The 18,529-nt window shown below is 49.3% G+C and overlaps 1 protein-coding gene across 6 annotated transcripts in view; it reads right to left on the reverse strand.

Moving 5' to 3' along the window:
* PRKAG2 (protein kinase AMP-activated non-catalytic subunit gamma 2) overlaps nucleotides 1–18,529 on the reverse strand; it is a gene marked incomplete at its 5' end in the record, with an annotated part of 287,549 nt that overhangs the window by 25,855 nt on the left and 243,165 nt on the right. For 5 of the 6 annotated variants that reach the window (XM_079711968.1, XM_079711966.1, XM_079711969.1 and 2 more), the window contains 3 exons: nucleotides 307–365; nucleotides 1,370–1,451; nucleotides 17,576–17,682. In XM_079711968.1, the coding sequence (XP_079568094.1) occupies nucleotides 307–365; nucleotides 1,370–1,451; nucleotides 17,576–17,682 (248 nt within the window). The remainder of the gene's footprint in view (nucleotides 1–306; nucleotides 366–1,369; nucleotides 1,452–17,575; nucleotides 17,683–18,529) is intronic. The other variant, XM_079711967.1, reaches the window with a different exon arrangement.

An 18,529-nucleotide genomic window follows, 5' to 3' on the forward strand; every position in this document is an offset into this window, starting at 1 on the left:
TAGAATTCCACTAATCTGAGGACTTCTGAAAGCTGAATAAAGAAGCTATTGCCTTTTATACTTCCTGAGACTACCTTCTTAAGTTTCAAATATCAGACTGATTTACACTGAGGTTTCCTGCACATTATATATATTTGGAAAAATCAACTACCAGCACCACCAAGCCGGTACCAAAAAAGAAAAACACAGAATCTTACAACACACACACACACACACACACACACACACACACACACACAGAGCTCTAAATACGTACAGAGAAATATATAGCTCCACTTACTTGACATAAGGGTTTCTGGCACTTACCATGGGTGATTTATAGTATCTATGAAGTATATTAATGAAATCTGTAATTGTTAGCATTCCTGGAAGAAAGAATTATATATTAAATATAAAACTATGAAAACATTAAAGAAAAATTTCAGATGATAAGCAAACCTAGAATATTTATTTACTAGACAGCCTTAAAGACTACCAGCACAGCTTAATATATTATTTAAAACTATTAATCTGTTAATTATCTACACCACACTAAGATATGCAAATTTAGCTGAAATTAAACCTGATAGTAATTAATGGAATTAATCACGGTAGTTGGCAATTCACCAAGACAAAACTTTCTGAATGTTATTAAACATCACAAAAGATTTGTGGCTACATGTAAATAATTTAGGATACTTTAAAATAAGATAAAGTATCCCATAAGCTCTAGAAACATGACACTTTTGGTAGCACTTGGATTGTTTTCTGAGAATCCTTCTAAAAACAGTGGCTTTCACAGGCACAATTTACGAAGGGCCCACTGTGTGCCGGACACCCGGACTACAGAGATGAAGGCGTGAACCTCTCCCCTGAGGCAGCTGCAGCAGAGGGGCGGTGGACATGGAGTGTCATTTCAAAATGATGCGATGCCTCCTAAGAGGGATGACCCCCATTGTCCACTGTGATTCATAAGATGAGAAAATTATGGCGCTTAGATACTGAGTTACGTGGTATTTTAAATAGCATAACAACGCTTTATCAAAGGTACCAATCATGTTTCCATCGCTTCAGCTGCTGTGTCAGAAAAGTGCTCACTGGGGAGGGAGTGGGGATGGCCCACGGAGGGACCGACAGGGAGGGGTTGGGCCTCAGCCTTGGGACCAGGGGACCAGCAAAGGCACCGAGGAGGCTTCAGAGCCAAAACGGCGCTGAATCCAAAGAAATTCCACAAAGGTACATAAATGTTTTGAATTTACTAGCAGTCCCACCGCACAGGATGTAAAAGCAAGGCTGTCCTTTGATTGGTAACATGTCTACTAGGCTGCACTCCAAACCAGCACTTCTTGAGCTAACTCAGGCTTTCAGATCCCTGGCCCGTGCCGCTTACCTACAAAACTTTGTCTTTTACTCTCCCACAGAGGCGCTGCTCGGACACCGTTGGCTACTAGGGCAAAGAAGGCCTTTTTAACCTAAGACCAATGAGAGAGACAACACACATTTTTAAAGTCTATATATATGCAGGGAGAAAAATACCTTCCACTAACTCACTCAACTAAATCTTACCAGTTAAAAATAACTGAATTTATTAACATTAGCAATATGCTTTTGTATTATATTGAAAGGTATATAGGGATTGGAGATTATTTTTTCAAACTGAAACAATGCAGTCAGAGAGACTTTATGTAATTAAAACCACACAGAAGAATTAAACTTCAAAGGTCTGTTTTTTTTGGGCCACGCCACACAGCTTGCAGGATCTTACTTCCCCAACCGGGGACTGAACCCAGGCCCTTGGCAGTGAAAGCGCCGAGTCCTAACCACTGGACTGCCAGGGAATTCCCCAAACTTCCGAGTTTGCTCTTTCCTATATGTGGTTATTAGTTCATTCAGAAATACTGAAGTTATATCAAAGTACTTGAAATGAAAATTTGTTCTTCATATGTTCAATAACAAAACAACAAGCATTCCCCCTTCATTTCCCTGAGGTTGAGAAAGAGAAGGAATGAAAGATGTAATATACTCCTACTTTTATATCTTCTTGAGACAGACATTCACTGTGTGCCTATTATGGGCTGGGCCCTGTTCAGAGTAGTTCACATACAGTGTCTCCCTGAGCCCTCGGGACAAACACCCTCCGGGACACTGTGACAGGCAGCAGAGGTGATGATTTATTAAAAGCCAAAAGCTCAGTGCTGAAAATGACCTCTAAATACAGACAGCAAATAACATATGGAAAATGGTTCAATTTTACTGATAATCAAAGAAAAGAAAATTAAAGCAAATTTAAAGTACCATTTATAGCTGCTAAATAAGCCAGTATTTTTTCATTATAGCACCCGACACAAGTGCAGTTGTAAAACCACTGGTGGCTCCATGAATTGTTAGAATAGTTTTTGAGCCACAGCTTGTATCAAGAATCACAAAAATATTCATACTGTTTGTGTACTAGCTTTTTCTCTGTTGAATTACTTACTCATACAAAAATTTTAGGAGTAGGATTCCCGAATCAGAGATGTTCAATTATGTGGCATTATTTCCAACATTGAAAACTGGAGAAAGATCTGCCTCCAACAAAACTTGTTAAAATATTGGTATACCAGTGAGAAAAAAGCATCAAATAGTATAACTGTGAAGACTATGTTGAAGTAAAAAAAAAAAAAAAAGTTTATGGCAGTGAAAATGCAGACTATAAAATTATGCATTATAATTATATAAAACATATATTTACACAGAAAAGATCAAAGAGAAACAAGCAAAAAAATTAAACTTTATGGAGTTGAGGCAGTGGAAGTATATCTCTTAAAAAATTTTTTTATTCTGTGGTATAGTTATCTTTTTAACTAAGAAAGAAAAAGGTTATTTTCTCACCCACTATACTCCGAAACCCCTTGTTAACTTAATAGTGAAAAGAGAGGATTTCAGGAAACTAGGGCTTCAAATCAGAGTAGAAGCAATAACTCGGCACCTGTTTCTGCCTTTACTGTGACTCATTTTGCCTCTCTTTAGAATGACTTCTGTAGGTGCCTGGTCCACCTGCACAAGGGCAGGAGGACGGCTGGTGGGTGAGGAGGACCCTCATTAGTCGTTTTCCACACTGGTCCTAGCCGAGCCCAGCACTGCCCTGAGTACGGCAGGGCCTCCATCAATCTGTTGAACAAACCGGCAGGAAACTAGGAAGAGGAGGTGAGCAGAGCCAACCCAAGGACACGAGAGCCAGACAGTAACCAAATGGCATCCACAAATTGGTAAAATGGTGTTTGAACCACAGCTTGTATCAAGAATCACAAAAATATTCACACTGTTTGTGTAACCAAATGGCATCCAGGGACGGTGTGCCAGTGTGAATGGTCTATTTCTACCTTGACGATGCTCTGGGAATCCTTGACTGTGGGCCTAGAAAATATTATAAAAGAATATGGGGGGGCTTCCCTGGTGGCGCAGTGGTTGAGAGTCCGCCTGCCGATGCAGGGGACGCGGGTTCGTGCCCCAGTCCGGGAGGATCCCACATGCCGTGGGCGGCTGGGCCCGTGAGCCATGGCCGCTGAGCCTGCGCGTCCGGAGCCTGTGCTCCGCAACGGGAGAGGCCACAACAGTGAGAGGACCGCGTACGGCAATCAATCAATCAATCAATCAATCAATCAATAGAATATGGGGGAAAGTCATGGATAAACGGATTTTGAAACACATTAAATATCTGCTTAGCTTGTTTTTCTAACTGGCTGGAGTAGGCAGGGAGTGGGGGCAGTTTTAAAACCACAAACTGCTTACTGTTTCCTCCAAAATAACAGATTTAGCAGAGAAAACCAGTATTAAAATCATTCATCAGGATCATTCACGTAACCCTAAGTGACCACAGCTGTTGAAAAGCCACTCCGGAACGTTCTGGTTTGGCCATGATGAAATAGCTGAAAACAACTGCATGAGTTGGACAAAACATACAAATCCCCATTAGAAAGTACTGGCGGGCAGCAGACAGGCAGGATTCAGGGAACTACAATTCTTGAGAGGAAAGAAAGATATGAACTGAGCTACAGAATTCTGGAACTTTTCCAAAGGCATTTTCCAAATCATGTTCAAATAGGCGAATTTCAGTAGAAAATCTGAATCTATCAAAAGCATCAAATGAAACCCAGGCAGGAAAAATACAAAGAAAACCACACCCAGCACATCACAGGTAAGATGCTAAAAATCAAAGGCAAAGAGAAAACCAGCCAGAGGGAAGAAAAGACATTAACTTTCAAAGGAGCAGCAACCAGACAGAGGGCAACACCGAGAAGCGGGGCCTAAACTTTAACACTCGATATAATGACTGTTCCTTCAGAAACAGAGAAAGCCCTGCTTCCCCACAATAACTTCTCTAACCTGCTACCTACAAGCTCTTAAACAGCCCCTAAATGCTCCACGTTAGTTACTAAAGAGGTTTCGAGGCCTCTGCACACAAAACACAAGGAAATGCCCGCACAGCACTGACTCTCTCAGGTACCGAAGACGGACAGGCCAGGGACGCAGAGGGCGGGGTGGTGATGTGTGCTGACCTCAGGTCATCCTGAGGATACACTGCTGATGCCACGTGAGGGAAAAACCCAGGGAAGCAGCCGTCCAGCGGCAAAGGGGACATGAAGAGTTCAAGGTGAAAAGTGCCTTCACTTCTGCACAAGAAGGTATTAATAAAACAACCAGATGCTAAGGAAAATACTTGGAGCGAAGCAAAAAAGCCTCCTAGTAGTTTCAGTGGGCGAAGCCGCAGGACCAGCTGGACAGACTGACTTTTCGTCAGCTCCGGTCCTTAACCCTCTCTGAGCCTCGACATTCTTAGTTATAAGATGGGGCTAACAAATAGTGCTTTCCTCACAAGGGCATTTTTTTTGGTTTTTTTTTCCTTTTTTGGCCATGCTGCATGGCTCGCAGGATCTCAGTTCCCCGACCAGGGGCTGAGCCTGGGCGCTCGGCAGTGGAAGTGCTGAATCCTAACCACTAGGCCACCAGGGAGCTCCTGCAAGTGCGTGGACTAACCAGACCTGCTATGAAGATGTTCTGCATGAAGACCCAAAAAGAATAAAGGCTTTAATTTTCCACCCTCTACTGACAGACCAGAAGCAGAGAATGAGTTACTGTTTTAATTTCAGCCACACGAACTGTTGACAGGTCCACAGGTCATGGAGGGAGTCACAAGTCCACCCTCCAGAGACCCGGCAGAACTCCCTAAAGTGGACAAGACGTGCTCACAGTACCTTTGCGGGGGACGTCTCAGTGTCCCCAGATCAGCAGCCCTGCCTGCTGCTGTGGTTTGACTGCAGCCTCTCCACAGTCACGAAACCTTCTAAACTTGGCTTTCTCAGCACCACATGCACGGAGTGTTTGAGGGGCAATTTAAAACTACACTCAGGAAACTCCTCAATTACAGAAGGCACGGGGTGTCACCAACGAACCATCAACAGGCTGAAAGAGGACTGGCGCAGTCTACTTCTAAGGGAAAAACTCTAGGGGCCTTGAGTGCCTCTGAAAATTTCTTTCTTTTCAACTGATAACGCAATTTGCTCAAACTGTTACCAATTAAAAATTTTATATTTTAATAGGTCTTCTTTTTTCTTTTTTTCGCGGGCCTCTCACTGTTGTGGCCTCTCCCGTTGCGGAGCACAGGCTCCGGATGCGCAGGCTTAGCGGCCATGGCTCACGGGCCCAGCCACTCCGCTGCATGTGGGATCTTCCCAGACCGGGGTACAAACCCACGTCCCCTGCATCGGCAGGCGGGCTCTCAACCACTGCGCCACCAGGGAAGCCCTAAAAAAAGGATTTTTAAAAAGGGTAAGCCGGCCTTAGTTGCACTAAGAGATTCTGGCAATCTAAATGCCAAGTAGCACATCTGTGTTCCCCAAAAATGGGAATCTGATTCCTCTAATGCTTCCCTGCTTTCCATACAGTTTTACCCTGATTCTCAATAATTAAATTAATTGTGGGGCTTTTAAAATTAATGCTGATGCATAGCTAAAGCTCTTTAAAACCGTCACTACAGTTTACTAAGTTTTTACCTCAGAGCTCGTCAAATGGATTTCACAACACCTGACGGCGTCTCCCCTGAGCAAGGATGGGCCCAGCTTCTCAGGTTTGGTCTCCAAGACCCTCTGCGATGCAGCCCCAGCCTGACCCCTACGGTCCAACAGACTCCTCAGTCCGTTTTTTTGGCTGTGTCACAGTGTTCTTTCTACTTCAAATGGACTTACCTTCTGCTCCACCTGTTGAAGCCAGTTCGCCTGTAACTTCTAAGTTCTCAACACAACCCACCCACGTCACGCCCGCCGAGCAGAATCTCTCCTGTACTCCCGCAGGACCTCATTTATCTCCTTCCTGGAGTTTCCCTCTTGGCTCCTTAGGTTTAAAAGTGGCAGAGAAACATCTTTGACATCTTTCCCTCTTGAAAAGTTATTCTCAAACTACAGGGAGTATAAACTAGGAGGAAAATGAGCGAGGAGATGCCGGACGAGAAGCAGGTGGAGCACGGTTAACGCTGACGAAGAGGAGGAGCCTCGTGGGGAGGGGCCGGGGGAGGGGCAGGTGTTCAGAGGAGCCCACTGATCCCCCCCGACCCGGAAGACCCACGACTGGAGGCTCCGGATGCTTGGGCAGGGCTGAAAACAAACTGGAAGATTGTTTCAAATCAGGTCATGACCAAAGCCACCCACCATCACCATCGAAGGATTATTTTTCTGGAGAAACTGCTTCAGAAATAAACTACACAGAGATGAACATCTGGGGGCTTCCAGTGAAAAAGATGGTGGCCCAACACTCTTCAGTGAGGCCCCCCAGGCAGAAGCTCCCCTGTGATCACCCCACAACTGTCCGTGCTCACTCTTAATTACGAGCCACCCGACACAACCTTGAACGTTGAAGCTGCACAACTTCTAGTTTTGAATACGTCTCACTAGATGGGTTAAGAACAAAGAAGCTTCTAAGAAGTAGAACAGAAAAGTAATGAGAGAAGGAGACAGGATAAGAATATTAAAGGATCAATTCACGGGGCCCAAGATCTCCCGACTGAAGTTCCAGAAGAAAGGAAACAGCAGGAAGAGAATCTCAGAAGGAACAGCACAATGAACACAGACCAAGTGACACGTGTGTCAGGTCCAAAGGCCCATCGGGTGCCTGGCTCACAAGTGGAAAAGACCACAACCAGGCGCACAGCATGGAAGCACCAGAGAGAGAGAGAAAACCCCAAAAGCTTCAGAGGGGGAAAACCACATATAAAAAGACGGAGATTAAAGAAGGGAAAAACCACAACGGCCGTCTCTTCAGCAACACTGGCAGCTAAAAGCAATGGAACGATGCCTTCGAAATTCTAAACCAACCTCATGGAATCTACACATAGTCTACAGATTGCGTATAAGCAGCTCACTCTCATGCATCTTTTCCTGGGACGTATATGGACAGTGTTTGCACCCCCGACCCCCCTGATGTTTGCACCCCCTGATGGAGCCGGATAGCGTTCGATGAGGCCACAAGGTTGGGATTAGTGTCCTTATGAGAAAGACCAGAGCTCTCGTGCTCTCCAGGCAGCTGTCTGCAAGCCAGGAAGAGAGGCCTCGCCAGGAACTGACGCCACCGGCACTTGGTCTTGGACTCTCAGCCTCCAGGACTGAGGGAGAAATTCCTGTGAAGCCTGCCAGCCTGTGGGGTTTTGTTATGCAGCCTGAGTAGACTAGGACCGGAAGCTCCTGGAGAAAGTGCTCCACCAAAACAGAGACAATAAATCACGGAAGCAGAAAAGCATGTGTTCAAAAATCAGGAGAGGGTGGAGGCAATTCCTGCCATGAACCAGTGAAAGTCTCAGGTGACGGTGATGAGCAAGAAGACACAGAGCCGGCAGGCGTGGCTCCAAGTAGGGCTGGAAACGTGTGGGCCAAGTCTGGCTGCACAGGAAATCCTACTGGGAAGTTAGCTGGTGGGAAAAGCCTTACATGTTCAAAGAAAAATAAAAAACAGAAGAATTCTAAGCTCCAGGAATAACACTGAACTGTACAAATAGGAAATGTAACCACGTAAACCACTGGGCTCAGTGACACAGTCAAATGAATGAAAGCACCCCGGTACCGAGATAGTGACACTGGCTGTGCAGGGAGGCAGGAAGCCACACAAGGAACAAAGAAGCCAGCTACCGAATTAGGGAGGAAAAAGTGTCTAGAACTAATGAATCAAGGTAATGTGGCAGTGAACGCCAGATTTAACAGCTGAACTGTCGGTTCTGGGGAATATGACAAGGGTGAAAGGAACAGGGACTGCTGTTTTTAGGTAAGCTTTTTTCGTACCGCTTTTAAACTGCGTGACGCTTAAAACCACGGCCTGTGCTTCTGGGTTAACAGTCTGCTGGCTGTGGGCATTAGCAGGTCCCCACTCGTGTGAGCCTGATGGGGGCGGGGCCGCGTCAGGTCACCCTCACGCCGCCACAGTTCTGAGCCCCCAGCCTTCTTCTCTTCTGGAACGCGCTCTAATTCCCACTGTTCTGGATGCCAGCTACTTATTAATTGGGCCTAGGAATAACTCAGCTTATTGAGGAATCTTTCTGGATATTGGTTATTATTTGCTCTCTCTCCTGGTTTCAGGTCATCTGTTAATTAGATGATGCGGTCAACAAAGTCAGTATTCAAGTCATTGTTCCAGATGCTGCCGAGCTTAGAGTGAAAGAATCTTGAGGCGCCCCAGCAGTGTCTTACCCAGAAAGCAGAGCCTGGCTCGCACGTGGTTTATTTGAGAACGTGGTCCCGGGGGGCGGGAGTGACACAGGCTAGCAGGGGAGCCAGTGTCAGCGTGTGAAGGGTGGTAGAGCTGGCCGCAGGGCAGGGGCCTGGCAGGGGCTCCACGGCACTGGGATCGTCCTCCGGCGTTTCCCCACCTGCTCGTCCCCACCGGTTAAGGAAGCAGAGGTACGCCCACCACGCCTGCAGGGCTGGCTGCAGTAGCAGGTGGCCTGGCCCACGAGAGGCATCCAGTACAGCTAGAAACCTCGCTCCAGGCAGGCTGCGATTTCACTGACATTCCCCTAAGGTCTATAAGCCAGCAATTCACTGAGCTGCCAAGATACACTTGTGCATCTTACCCATCAGGACAGGGCACGAGGCTCTGTCAACCATCAAGGTGAAAGCCAGATTTGCCTTTCATGGTATTACCACGTCTACGAACAGTCCTAAAAGGAAATCGGGTTCATCTCCCCGACTTTCTGGGGTCAATTCATGATAGGTTTCCAGAGATTACTACTTTTATTACTTTATGAATAATTCATTCAAATACCTTACCTGGGAATGACACCACATTTCCCACCGTTTTTTGAGGACTCTTTTTTTTTCCTCTCACCTGGAACCTCGGGCGTCAGGCCTCAGACCTGTTCTCCACCATTCTTCCACTACCGCTAAGAGCCTGGCAATCTACACCCTGATTAAACTAGGGATCAGAAAGCAAACAGGCACCCTCCTACAATCCACACCTATCCTGGGCGTTCACTTCTTCTAATCACCATTTACTGTACTTTTTCCGTTTTGAAGATCATTTTCCTTGATAATGAAAAAACACAAAACGAGCTGAAGAGTTTCCCTTCCTCTTTATCAGCACCTGCAGCATGAATCTTGAGCAACAGAGCGAACCCTTATCTTTCTTGCATCTAAAGCAGGCAAGCACCTGCTTCCCGCTTGTGGATCTTGATTCTAACCCCAATTAAGAGGACCCTGGGCAGCCCCCTCCTCGTCGTGCCCTTCTTCAACTTACTTATATGCTCGTCTTTCTATATTTTCTACATGTTCTTCTAAAAACCTGTGTTTGGCAAACAGCCGCTTCTTTGGACACTTGCCTGTTTTCTCTTTCATTGGCACTATTAAAATCATTATCAATTGGAATGATTTGAACAATAAGACAAAGTAATAGTGGATTATAACCCAATGGTATATATGTATCTCTCTCTCTCCATAAACGTATGCCGACACAAATGACTGAATAGGTGACAGGAAGGAACACACGTCCCTTGCAGAAGAATTCCAACTACCTTGCGTAGCCCTCAACTCCCCACTCCGTACGTGTGGGCGGTGCAGAGTGACCTTCTCCTAAAGAGGACAGCATGGGAGAGAGGAACTTTACAGTGAAGAAACCTGAGAGACACACTGCAGCCAGGTGACTGAGGTTAAGATGGACAGTGATAAGTCAGGTGGACAGTAAGCAGTTCTGAAATGACGTGAAGAGCACTTTACCTCCGTGGCCTTCCTTCCAAAGCCCATAATCCAAGTCTGGTCATGAGAAAAAAACATCAGACAGATTCCATGTGGGGGCATCCTACGGCACACCTGGCCGGCTCCTCAACCCTGTCCAGGTTCCTCAAAGCCAGGAAGTCTGAGAAAGTGTCACAGCAAAGGGGAGCCTAAGGGGACGTGACGACTACGTGTTAACAGTAACCTGGATGGGATCCTCGAGCAGAAAAATGACATCAGGAAAGACACAGGGAATCTAAACAAACTATGAACTTCAGGCAATAATTACGTATTAACACTGGTTCGTTAACTGTGACAAATGTGACCATACTAATGTAAGATGGCAAAAATGCAGGGAACTGGGTGTGGGGTATATGGGAACGATCTGTACTATCTTCACAACTCTTCTATCAATCTACAGAAGTTTATTACAAATGTTGTTAGTAGAATGTTGCTAGAAACACACGTTCCCCCACACTGCCACTGCGAGGGAAGACCTGTCTGAGTCTCAGCGCTCCCCCTGCCCCCCAGTCCTGGAAGTGATGATTCCACTGTGAAATTCTGTTTACTTTGCAGCCTTCCATACCTCCTGAGAAGTTACCGTTTAGAATCGGAAGGCACTAAATCATACCTATCAGTACCATCTGCGCTGCCAGATGTCTTCGGAAGGGACGCTACGTGTTCTCTACTCCTCCACTTACTAAATTACTGTCTCTCAGCCCCAAACCCTCCCTTCTAACTCTGCTTCGTGACACTGGGGCCCTGTGGACCACATCTCAACCCCGCCATGGGCTCTACTGCAGCCTGACAGGAGGGAGGCCAGCGAGGACTGGAGGGCTGGGCTGAAGAAGGGCTGCTTCACCTGGTGACCACCTGTATCGGTCTGCGAGGGCGGCCACAGCAGAGCACCATGAACTAGGGGCACAAACCACAGAGACTGATCGTCTCACAGTCCTGGAGGCTGGAAGTCTGAGATCAAGGTGTCAGCAGGCTTGGTTCCTTTTCTGTGCAGAAAAATCTGTTCTAGGCTTCTCACCTGGCCGCGGGTGGTGTGCAGGCACGCCCTGACACCCCTTGGCTTGTACAAGCGTCACACTGATTTCTGCCTTCACTGTCACTGGTACTCTCCCCACATGCATGATTCTGTGTCCACATCTCCCCTTTGTATAAGGACGCCAGTCGCGGTGGACTAGGACCAACACCTTCTTAACTAATTACCTCTTCGTGGCCCTACGTCCAGATAAGGTCACGATCCGCAGTGCCTGGAGGTCAGGACGCAGGAATGTGGGAGGGGGCCCGGCTCAGCGCACATCCCTACCTGCGGGCTTCCAGCCTGAGCGGCCTCCCCACGCTCCACCCCACCCCCCGCCCCACCGCCGAGGCACAGCCCCAGCCACAGGCGGCCCCTCAGAAGGCGCCACAGGCTCTTCCTTACCTCCGTGATGCCCCAGAGCAGCGGTTTCCGAACCGCAGAGTGCTAGAACCAGAACCGCTGGAAGGACTCAGTAAGACACGACCACTGGGCCTCACCGTGACTTTTGGTTTAGCAGGTCTGAGTTGGCCTGACGGTCTCTGTTCCCCAGAAGTTCCTAGCGATGCTAAAGCTGCAGGTCTGAGAACGCTGCCTCAGAGGTCAGTATTTACCCTGTCAGTTACCCAGTTGACTTACGTCCAGTTACCACTGGTTTACCTTAGTTTTCTGTTCAATGGCTGCTATGGCTTCTGTGTCCTGACTGGACCCCGACTGATACAGAAGCGCATGCACCAGGCAGGGTTCTGGGGACACAGGGTTTGGGACCGGGCTCATGTCTTTGGGCCTGAACACAGTGCTGAGCTCTGGGTCAGCGGGGACTCAGATCCCCAGTGACCCCGGGCAGGCAGCGGCATCGAGAGGGAACAAGGATCACCTGTGACCGTGGTGTCCCCGCCCCACTGTGCAGCCGCCAGAGGAGAGCAGGGGCCAGGGGCTGCCGCACCAGCTGTCACTGCAGCGAAAGGAACGTGGGATCTGGTGTGGGCAGAGTCCTGCCCGAGGATGGGGCTCACACACCGGGGAAAGGACAAGCTCCGAATGGGGACTCTCGGTCACCGAGAACCTGGCAGCCTCTATGGCAGCCCTAAAAAGCCCTTCTCTTGTAGCTACCAGGCTGACCTCTCCTAAATCCAACACAAAATGTAATCCTGCGGGACTCGGAGCTTCACCACCCCGAACTCACAGTCTCCCCGGTCTCTGATGTGAAAGCCGGGGCCCTGATTTGGAAGGAGTGCAGCCCTGGAACCCAGCACAGCGACAGGGCTGGACTCAGATGAAGCAGAGATTCCTGAATGCCACAGTGACTCCGAGCCTCCCTTGGCAGTGGAAACGGCTGGCTGTGTGGTGTCAGAATTGCCTTTCTTTGCTTGGAAGCCCAGCAGCAAGTTTTCCTGGGCAGACAGACGCCTTGCACAGGGTCACTCATTCTCCATTCTCCAGACAACCACAGCCGCCTCTGCGGCCCTGAGACCTGTGACTGGGGACAGACTCCAGCCTGCCCCCGAGAGGGGGCCTCACACATGGAAACAACGATAAAGCTCCGCTATTTCATATCTGCAGAAACCTGGGAAGTAAGTGTGGGAATAGCTTCTAATAATATTAGACCAAGGACAGGGAATTTAACACTGGATACGGTAGAGTTTATTGACACAGGTGGATTTACCAGAAATGTGGATTTAACGTTTACTGCATGCCCCTGGGAACGGCTCTAAAGCTTTCTGAGTTGACTGCCTTGAAATGCAGGGCATTGCCGAGTGCATGTTTGAGGAGGCCGAGATGCCAGAACTTCGGAGGCCTAACGAGGAAGAGTGAACCCACAGGCTCAGGGAGATTTCAGCACATGCGGCCTGCACACCCAGCCCTCAGCTACCTTCCCCAAAAGGGCCCCGAGGTCACAGCCTCCCCAGGTTTTTGAGAAATGTCTGTGTGCGGGGACCCCTACCCCCTGAGAAGCTGCGTGCTGGCTGCGCTGTGTAGGGGGCAGCACCATGACAGCCTCACTGATGCCAGTGTGGTGGCAGGTCCCGAGGGAGCGGGGCAGGCTCGTGGCCAGGGGTGAGAACGTTCTGATTCGCAGACGGTTTGGTCGTGGCTAACCAGTTACAGCATCCCTATGAGTGAGACAGATGCATGGCCCTCTAAAGTGCTGCTTGATCTACGTAACAAGAAAAATTCTCAGTCCAGGGGCCAAAACCCCAACTTGAGTCACCAACATGGAGTCTTGTCCTCTCACCATTTCCAGACCTGAGCCGCGCTCAGACCCAGAGCCCTGTTCTGAGGGGGTGGGTCCCCCGAGGACAGTGCCCCGCCCAGGACGTGCTGTTCCTCCTGCCCCACTTCCTAGGATGACTGAGCACTGGGGAAAAGGAGACACAGACTTTCCAGGGTGACCGGATGCTGGCTCTGAGTGGACGCTAATTCCTAGAACCCCAAATGCCACCATGGTCACTGGTCAAAGGGGGGCCTTGCAGTCAGTCAGGTGACAGAGTCTCAGCCAAGGTCAAGCACAAGGAGCTCACGGGGCTGCAGGCCACACTGGGGTTACCCGTTCAGTCCTGAGTATGTCACTGGAATCCCTACACTGGCTCTCGGACCCACGGGGCGAGGGATACTGTGCCGAGCAGGACCAGGGAGGATGCCCCTGAAGCTACGAGACTGGCAAGCCAAGCGCAGCAGAGCATCCCTGGGGAAGTACGCAGATGGAGAGGCTGACCGTCACACCCCAGGGAAGCTGCCCGTCTGGCTGTGACCGCGTCTCCCAGAGTGACTGGATTCCTGTAACTGCAGATGGAGCATCGCAGGGCCCTGCAGCCGTCAGCTGCGCACGCTTTTTCTCTGTACCTACGTACTAGGACCCGAGAAGCAGTCTGCCTTGACCTGGCACGGCACCCTCTCACACCCTCATCTCTGGCTCTCTGACTGCCCACAGTCTGCAGAGATGCTGACCAGCCCACAGGCCTCATGTCACACGGTCCCGTGACATCGATGACACCGTGCTGACTGGCCTGATGGGCAGGAAGTGACAATGCTTTAGATGCCTCGGTGTGACATCGGCCAGCCAGCCAGTGAGGGGTCAGGGTGAGGGAGGCCACGGCCTGGAGCGTCAGAGAGACCCCCATGCCACTCAGGCTGCTGCCCGCACCCCTGCCACCCTTGGCAGGTCTCCGCAAGCGGCACACACCGTGTCTGAGAACTGCTGTGACACGGTCAGAGTGAGTCTTCAGAGGGGCCCAGACGAGACACAGCTCTGCGGCAGGGCAGACCCCTCGTCCACCCGGGCCTGGGGCGCCCCCACCAAGGCCGAGCTGGGGACGCCGAGTGAGGCCCCCATCAGGCACCAGCAGGAGATTCACTGGGTTTTCGGAAAAAACACAAACAGAAAAAAGCCATGCCTTCTTCTGCAGGTAATTATTTTCCTCTTGAGAAACAGTTCCTGGCTTACTACGGGGCCCTGGTCGGGAAGGAACAACTCGGCTGAGATGCCGAGTGACCGTGCAAGCCGAGCGGGCGGCGTCTGCCCCATCCAGCCTGAGCACCGGGCGCCCCGTGGCACCGGGTGAGGGAGCCGGGGAAGTCGGGCATCACCCCCTCCCTCAGTCACACCGCAGTCGGGGCTCCGGACGACCGTCGACGCCGAGGGAGAACCAGGCGGGCCGAGGGGGAGGGACGCGACTCCAGGACGTGCACTGGGCTTCCGGGGCACCAGGACCAAGGCGCGTCTCTCACACCCACGCGAGACTCCGCGACAGGACCCTGGGGCAGGTCACAGCCCCGCCTGTGGGAGGCCCATGGGCCTCGCAGAGGCCGAGCTGGAGGCTGAGGGCGCGGCCGCCTGGGGAGAGCGGCCCTTCTCTCCCTCTCTTCTCGGGCTGTCCCAGTCACCTCTGTTGTCTGCGACCCTATTTTCAGTTCACCTGTAAACAGCTGACTCTGGTTCCCAGACCAGCTGTGTCTCTGATACTCTGGGCCCTCAGGGTAACTTGGTCAGAATATAAGTGTTTTTCTGCAACCTGCTTTTTTTTAACTTAAAAATAAATACATTAGGGGACATCCCCAGTGATGCAGTGGATAAGAATACACCTGCCAATGCAGGGGACATGGGTTCGAGCCCTGGTCCAGGAAGACCCCACATGCCGCAAAGCAACTAAGCCTGTGCACCACAACTACTGAAGCCTGCTCTCTAGAGGCCACGAGCCACAACTACTGAGCCCATGTGCCACAACTACTGAGCCCACGCGCCACAACTACTGAAGTCCACACGCCTAGAGCCCGTGCTCTGTAGCAAGAGAAGCCACCGCAATGAGAAGCCCACGCACCACAACGAAGAGTAGCCCCCGCTCGCGGCAACTAGAGAAAGCCCGTGCGCAGCAACGAAGACCCAACACAGCCAAAAATAAATAAAACATTAAATCTTAAAAAAAAACCAAACACATTCTCCACAAACGTTTTTTCCGCCCTCCTCAGTGGCTCCATGCTGTCCTATCACACACGCACACAGGGAGCGTCTAGGCCACAACCCCGCCCAGAGGACGGTCACCTGGTCTCGGGGACAGGCTGGGTCTCCCCTGCTCGCTTCCCTCGTTCTCGAGACATGTCCACAACCACCACTGCTGTGTCTCAGCCCTTTCAAACACATCTTTAACTTTGCTGTAACCAGTGCCAACCCCCCCATTTCCATGGTAACCAATTTTAGCTCCTTTAAAGCTTAGAGCCTCAAGGATTCGTGACTTCCAGGAGACAGGCACATGCAGCTTCTATTAATTAGGGAAGTGAGAGTCACTGGATTAGTGACCTCCGATGATCCATAAAGCATCACATTTTTCATGTCTTACTCACTCTGGCTAAATTCTAAATTCAGAAAAGAGTTAATTTTACAACCCGGGAGACACTGAGCAAGAGTGAACGCAGGCGCGGGGCGTACGCGCCGTCACGTGCTTTTCTGGTGGTGCAAAGCCGACAGTCAGGCCTCGGGAGGGTGGAGTGAGGGTGAGACGGGCTGGTCTCCTTTACTTGGGGAATTCAGAATTTCCAGTTCCTTCACTAGTGAAGTCTGTAGTTACAGTGGTAGAGAATGTTTCCTGTGACGCTGCATCTGGATGCCTCTCTGTCCTCTTTCTGTCAAAGAATCAGAGTTGTAGAAGGGACCTTGAAGGTTACCTGGTCCGAAGTGAATTTAGCAAAGTCACAGGATTTTAGGCCAATTTATTAAAAAAAAATTGGAAAATAAAATTAAGAACTAAGCCATGTCTACATTCTTGAGAATCCTGTGCAGCTGAGACTGAATGCAGGCAAAGGAGCTCCTAGAGCCCAGGCGTCCGCAAGGAAAAGCCACAGGGCGGGCCGCTGGGGGCGCCAGCAGAGCAGGCGGGGGAGGCCTGGGGAGAGGGCCCCGAGTGCTAGGACGAACTGGCAGGGCCAGGGCACACATCTCCCAGGACAGCCCTGGATGAGGCTGAAAGAGGCCGGGGTGAACTCGCACAGGCACCTTACCAGCTGGGGTCCCCCTGAGGGATCAGCGGAGGCTGCCCTCCCTGGCCTTTGCCCCTTCTGCTTCTCCCCCAGTCCCCCAGGGGCTCTCCTGGCAGGACGCCCTAATAAAGCACCCACTGGCCATGAATTCCTGGCTCAGCATCTACTTTTGGGGAACCCAGGTGAAAACAATCCTGCTTGGTAAAGATTTATGTATAAATCTATACACCAAATGCACACACGTATACCTGTGTATGCACACATATTTTATTACACCGCATGTAATTTGGTCATCGCATTGGATGTATTATCTGGGACTTTTCACGTCTGACTGTAAGTCATATTTGGTATAAAACGAGTTACAATAAGCATAATTTTAATACCAAAATAATCAGGTTCAAATTTTCTGCTGAAAGAGATCAGTAGAGTTTTCTCTTAAGAGGTTACTCACCTGAGTGATGCTTTCTTTTTAACCAGTATTATTTCAACTTCATTGTTCTACTAAATAGCTAAGGCCTTCAGGACGAGCCGAGGGAGGAGGTGCAGCTAGCGGTTAAAGGCTTGGGGCCGGCACGCATCACACAGACCCGAGGGCCAATTCCAGACCCCGTCACTCACCAGCCCTGTGGGCTGAGTTCTTAAATGCTAGAATGTGAGCAAACTCTAGATAATGAGCTTCCTTATCCGTAAAACAGCACATTCCTCAGAAGGCTGCCATGACGACTGACAACTCAGACGAAACCTCAGCACAGGACCTGACGTGCAGAAAGGACTGGATACTGTCTGCGGGTGTTGCTGGATTTAACTTACCCGACAAGGCAGGCACCAAACAATATACCCCAGACTCAGGGAAACTGGGCACACTCACTTGTAACGTGGTATCGAAGACCACAAGCTTGGAGCTGGTTGGAACGATGTCGTAACACTTGTGTGACCTCATGAATCGCATGTAAACACCACTTTCTGAGTCTTCTGCTAAAAAGGAAAGAAAAAAAGGCAAATATCAGTAATAATAAAGAACTTCCTCTATCGTATTAAGAGTATGCATGAAAAATCTACTGCTGACAGACTTAATGGAAAATAAGAGTTTTCCTGTAAGAGCGAGAAGCTCATGCTGCTCGACACTGCTGTCCTCACGAGTACAAGAAGGCAAGAAAAAAAATGAAGGCTACAGATATAAAGGGAAAAAGCAAAACTGTCTTTATTGGCAGACTATATGATTTTCTACACAGAAAACACCAAAGAATCTACAAAAAAGTTCCCAGATCTAAAAAAAGAGTTTAGCAAGGTCAGAGAATGCAGTTAGTAAAAAAACAACAACAAGAAAAACATGCCACTGTATTTCTATATACTAGCAAGGAGTAACTGGAAATTTAAAGAATTTGAAGGCATCATTTCTATAAACATGAAATGGAAATAAGGATCTACACAAGGAGACAAGGAGCCCTGAAAACAGCAACGATGTGAACAAACACACATAAAGTAGTCTTTATCATTTAAATTTCTGTAGAAGTTAATTGACAGTTGGCAAAAGGAATGACAAGGTACTGTGGCTCCAAAGCTGTGCCTGTAGCCGGACAACGGCCCACTGCCCACTGCCCGGGAGGACCTCACTCCTATCTCCTGGTTCACTCAAGGAATACATCTCCAAGAGACCTGACAATGCCGCTGAGCCCACACCCATCTGGACATTTGGGGAAGATTTAGATTACCTGGGAAATATCCCAGAAGAAAAAAATGAGTATATTGTACATACTAATTAGCAAGCTAAGTGTTAAACAGCATGACACTAACCAAGTTCCCCGACTGTGGAAAGGAGCCC

This window comes from Hyperoodon ampullatus (assembly GCF_949752795.1).
Source record: "Hyperoodon ampullatus genome assembly, chromosome: 9".
Taxonomy (NCBI): Eukaryota; Metazoa; Chordata; class Mammalia; order Artiodactyla; family Ziphiidae; genus Hyperoodon; species Hyperoodon ampullatus.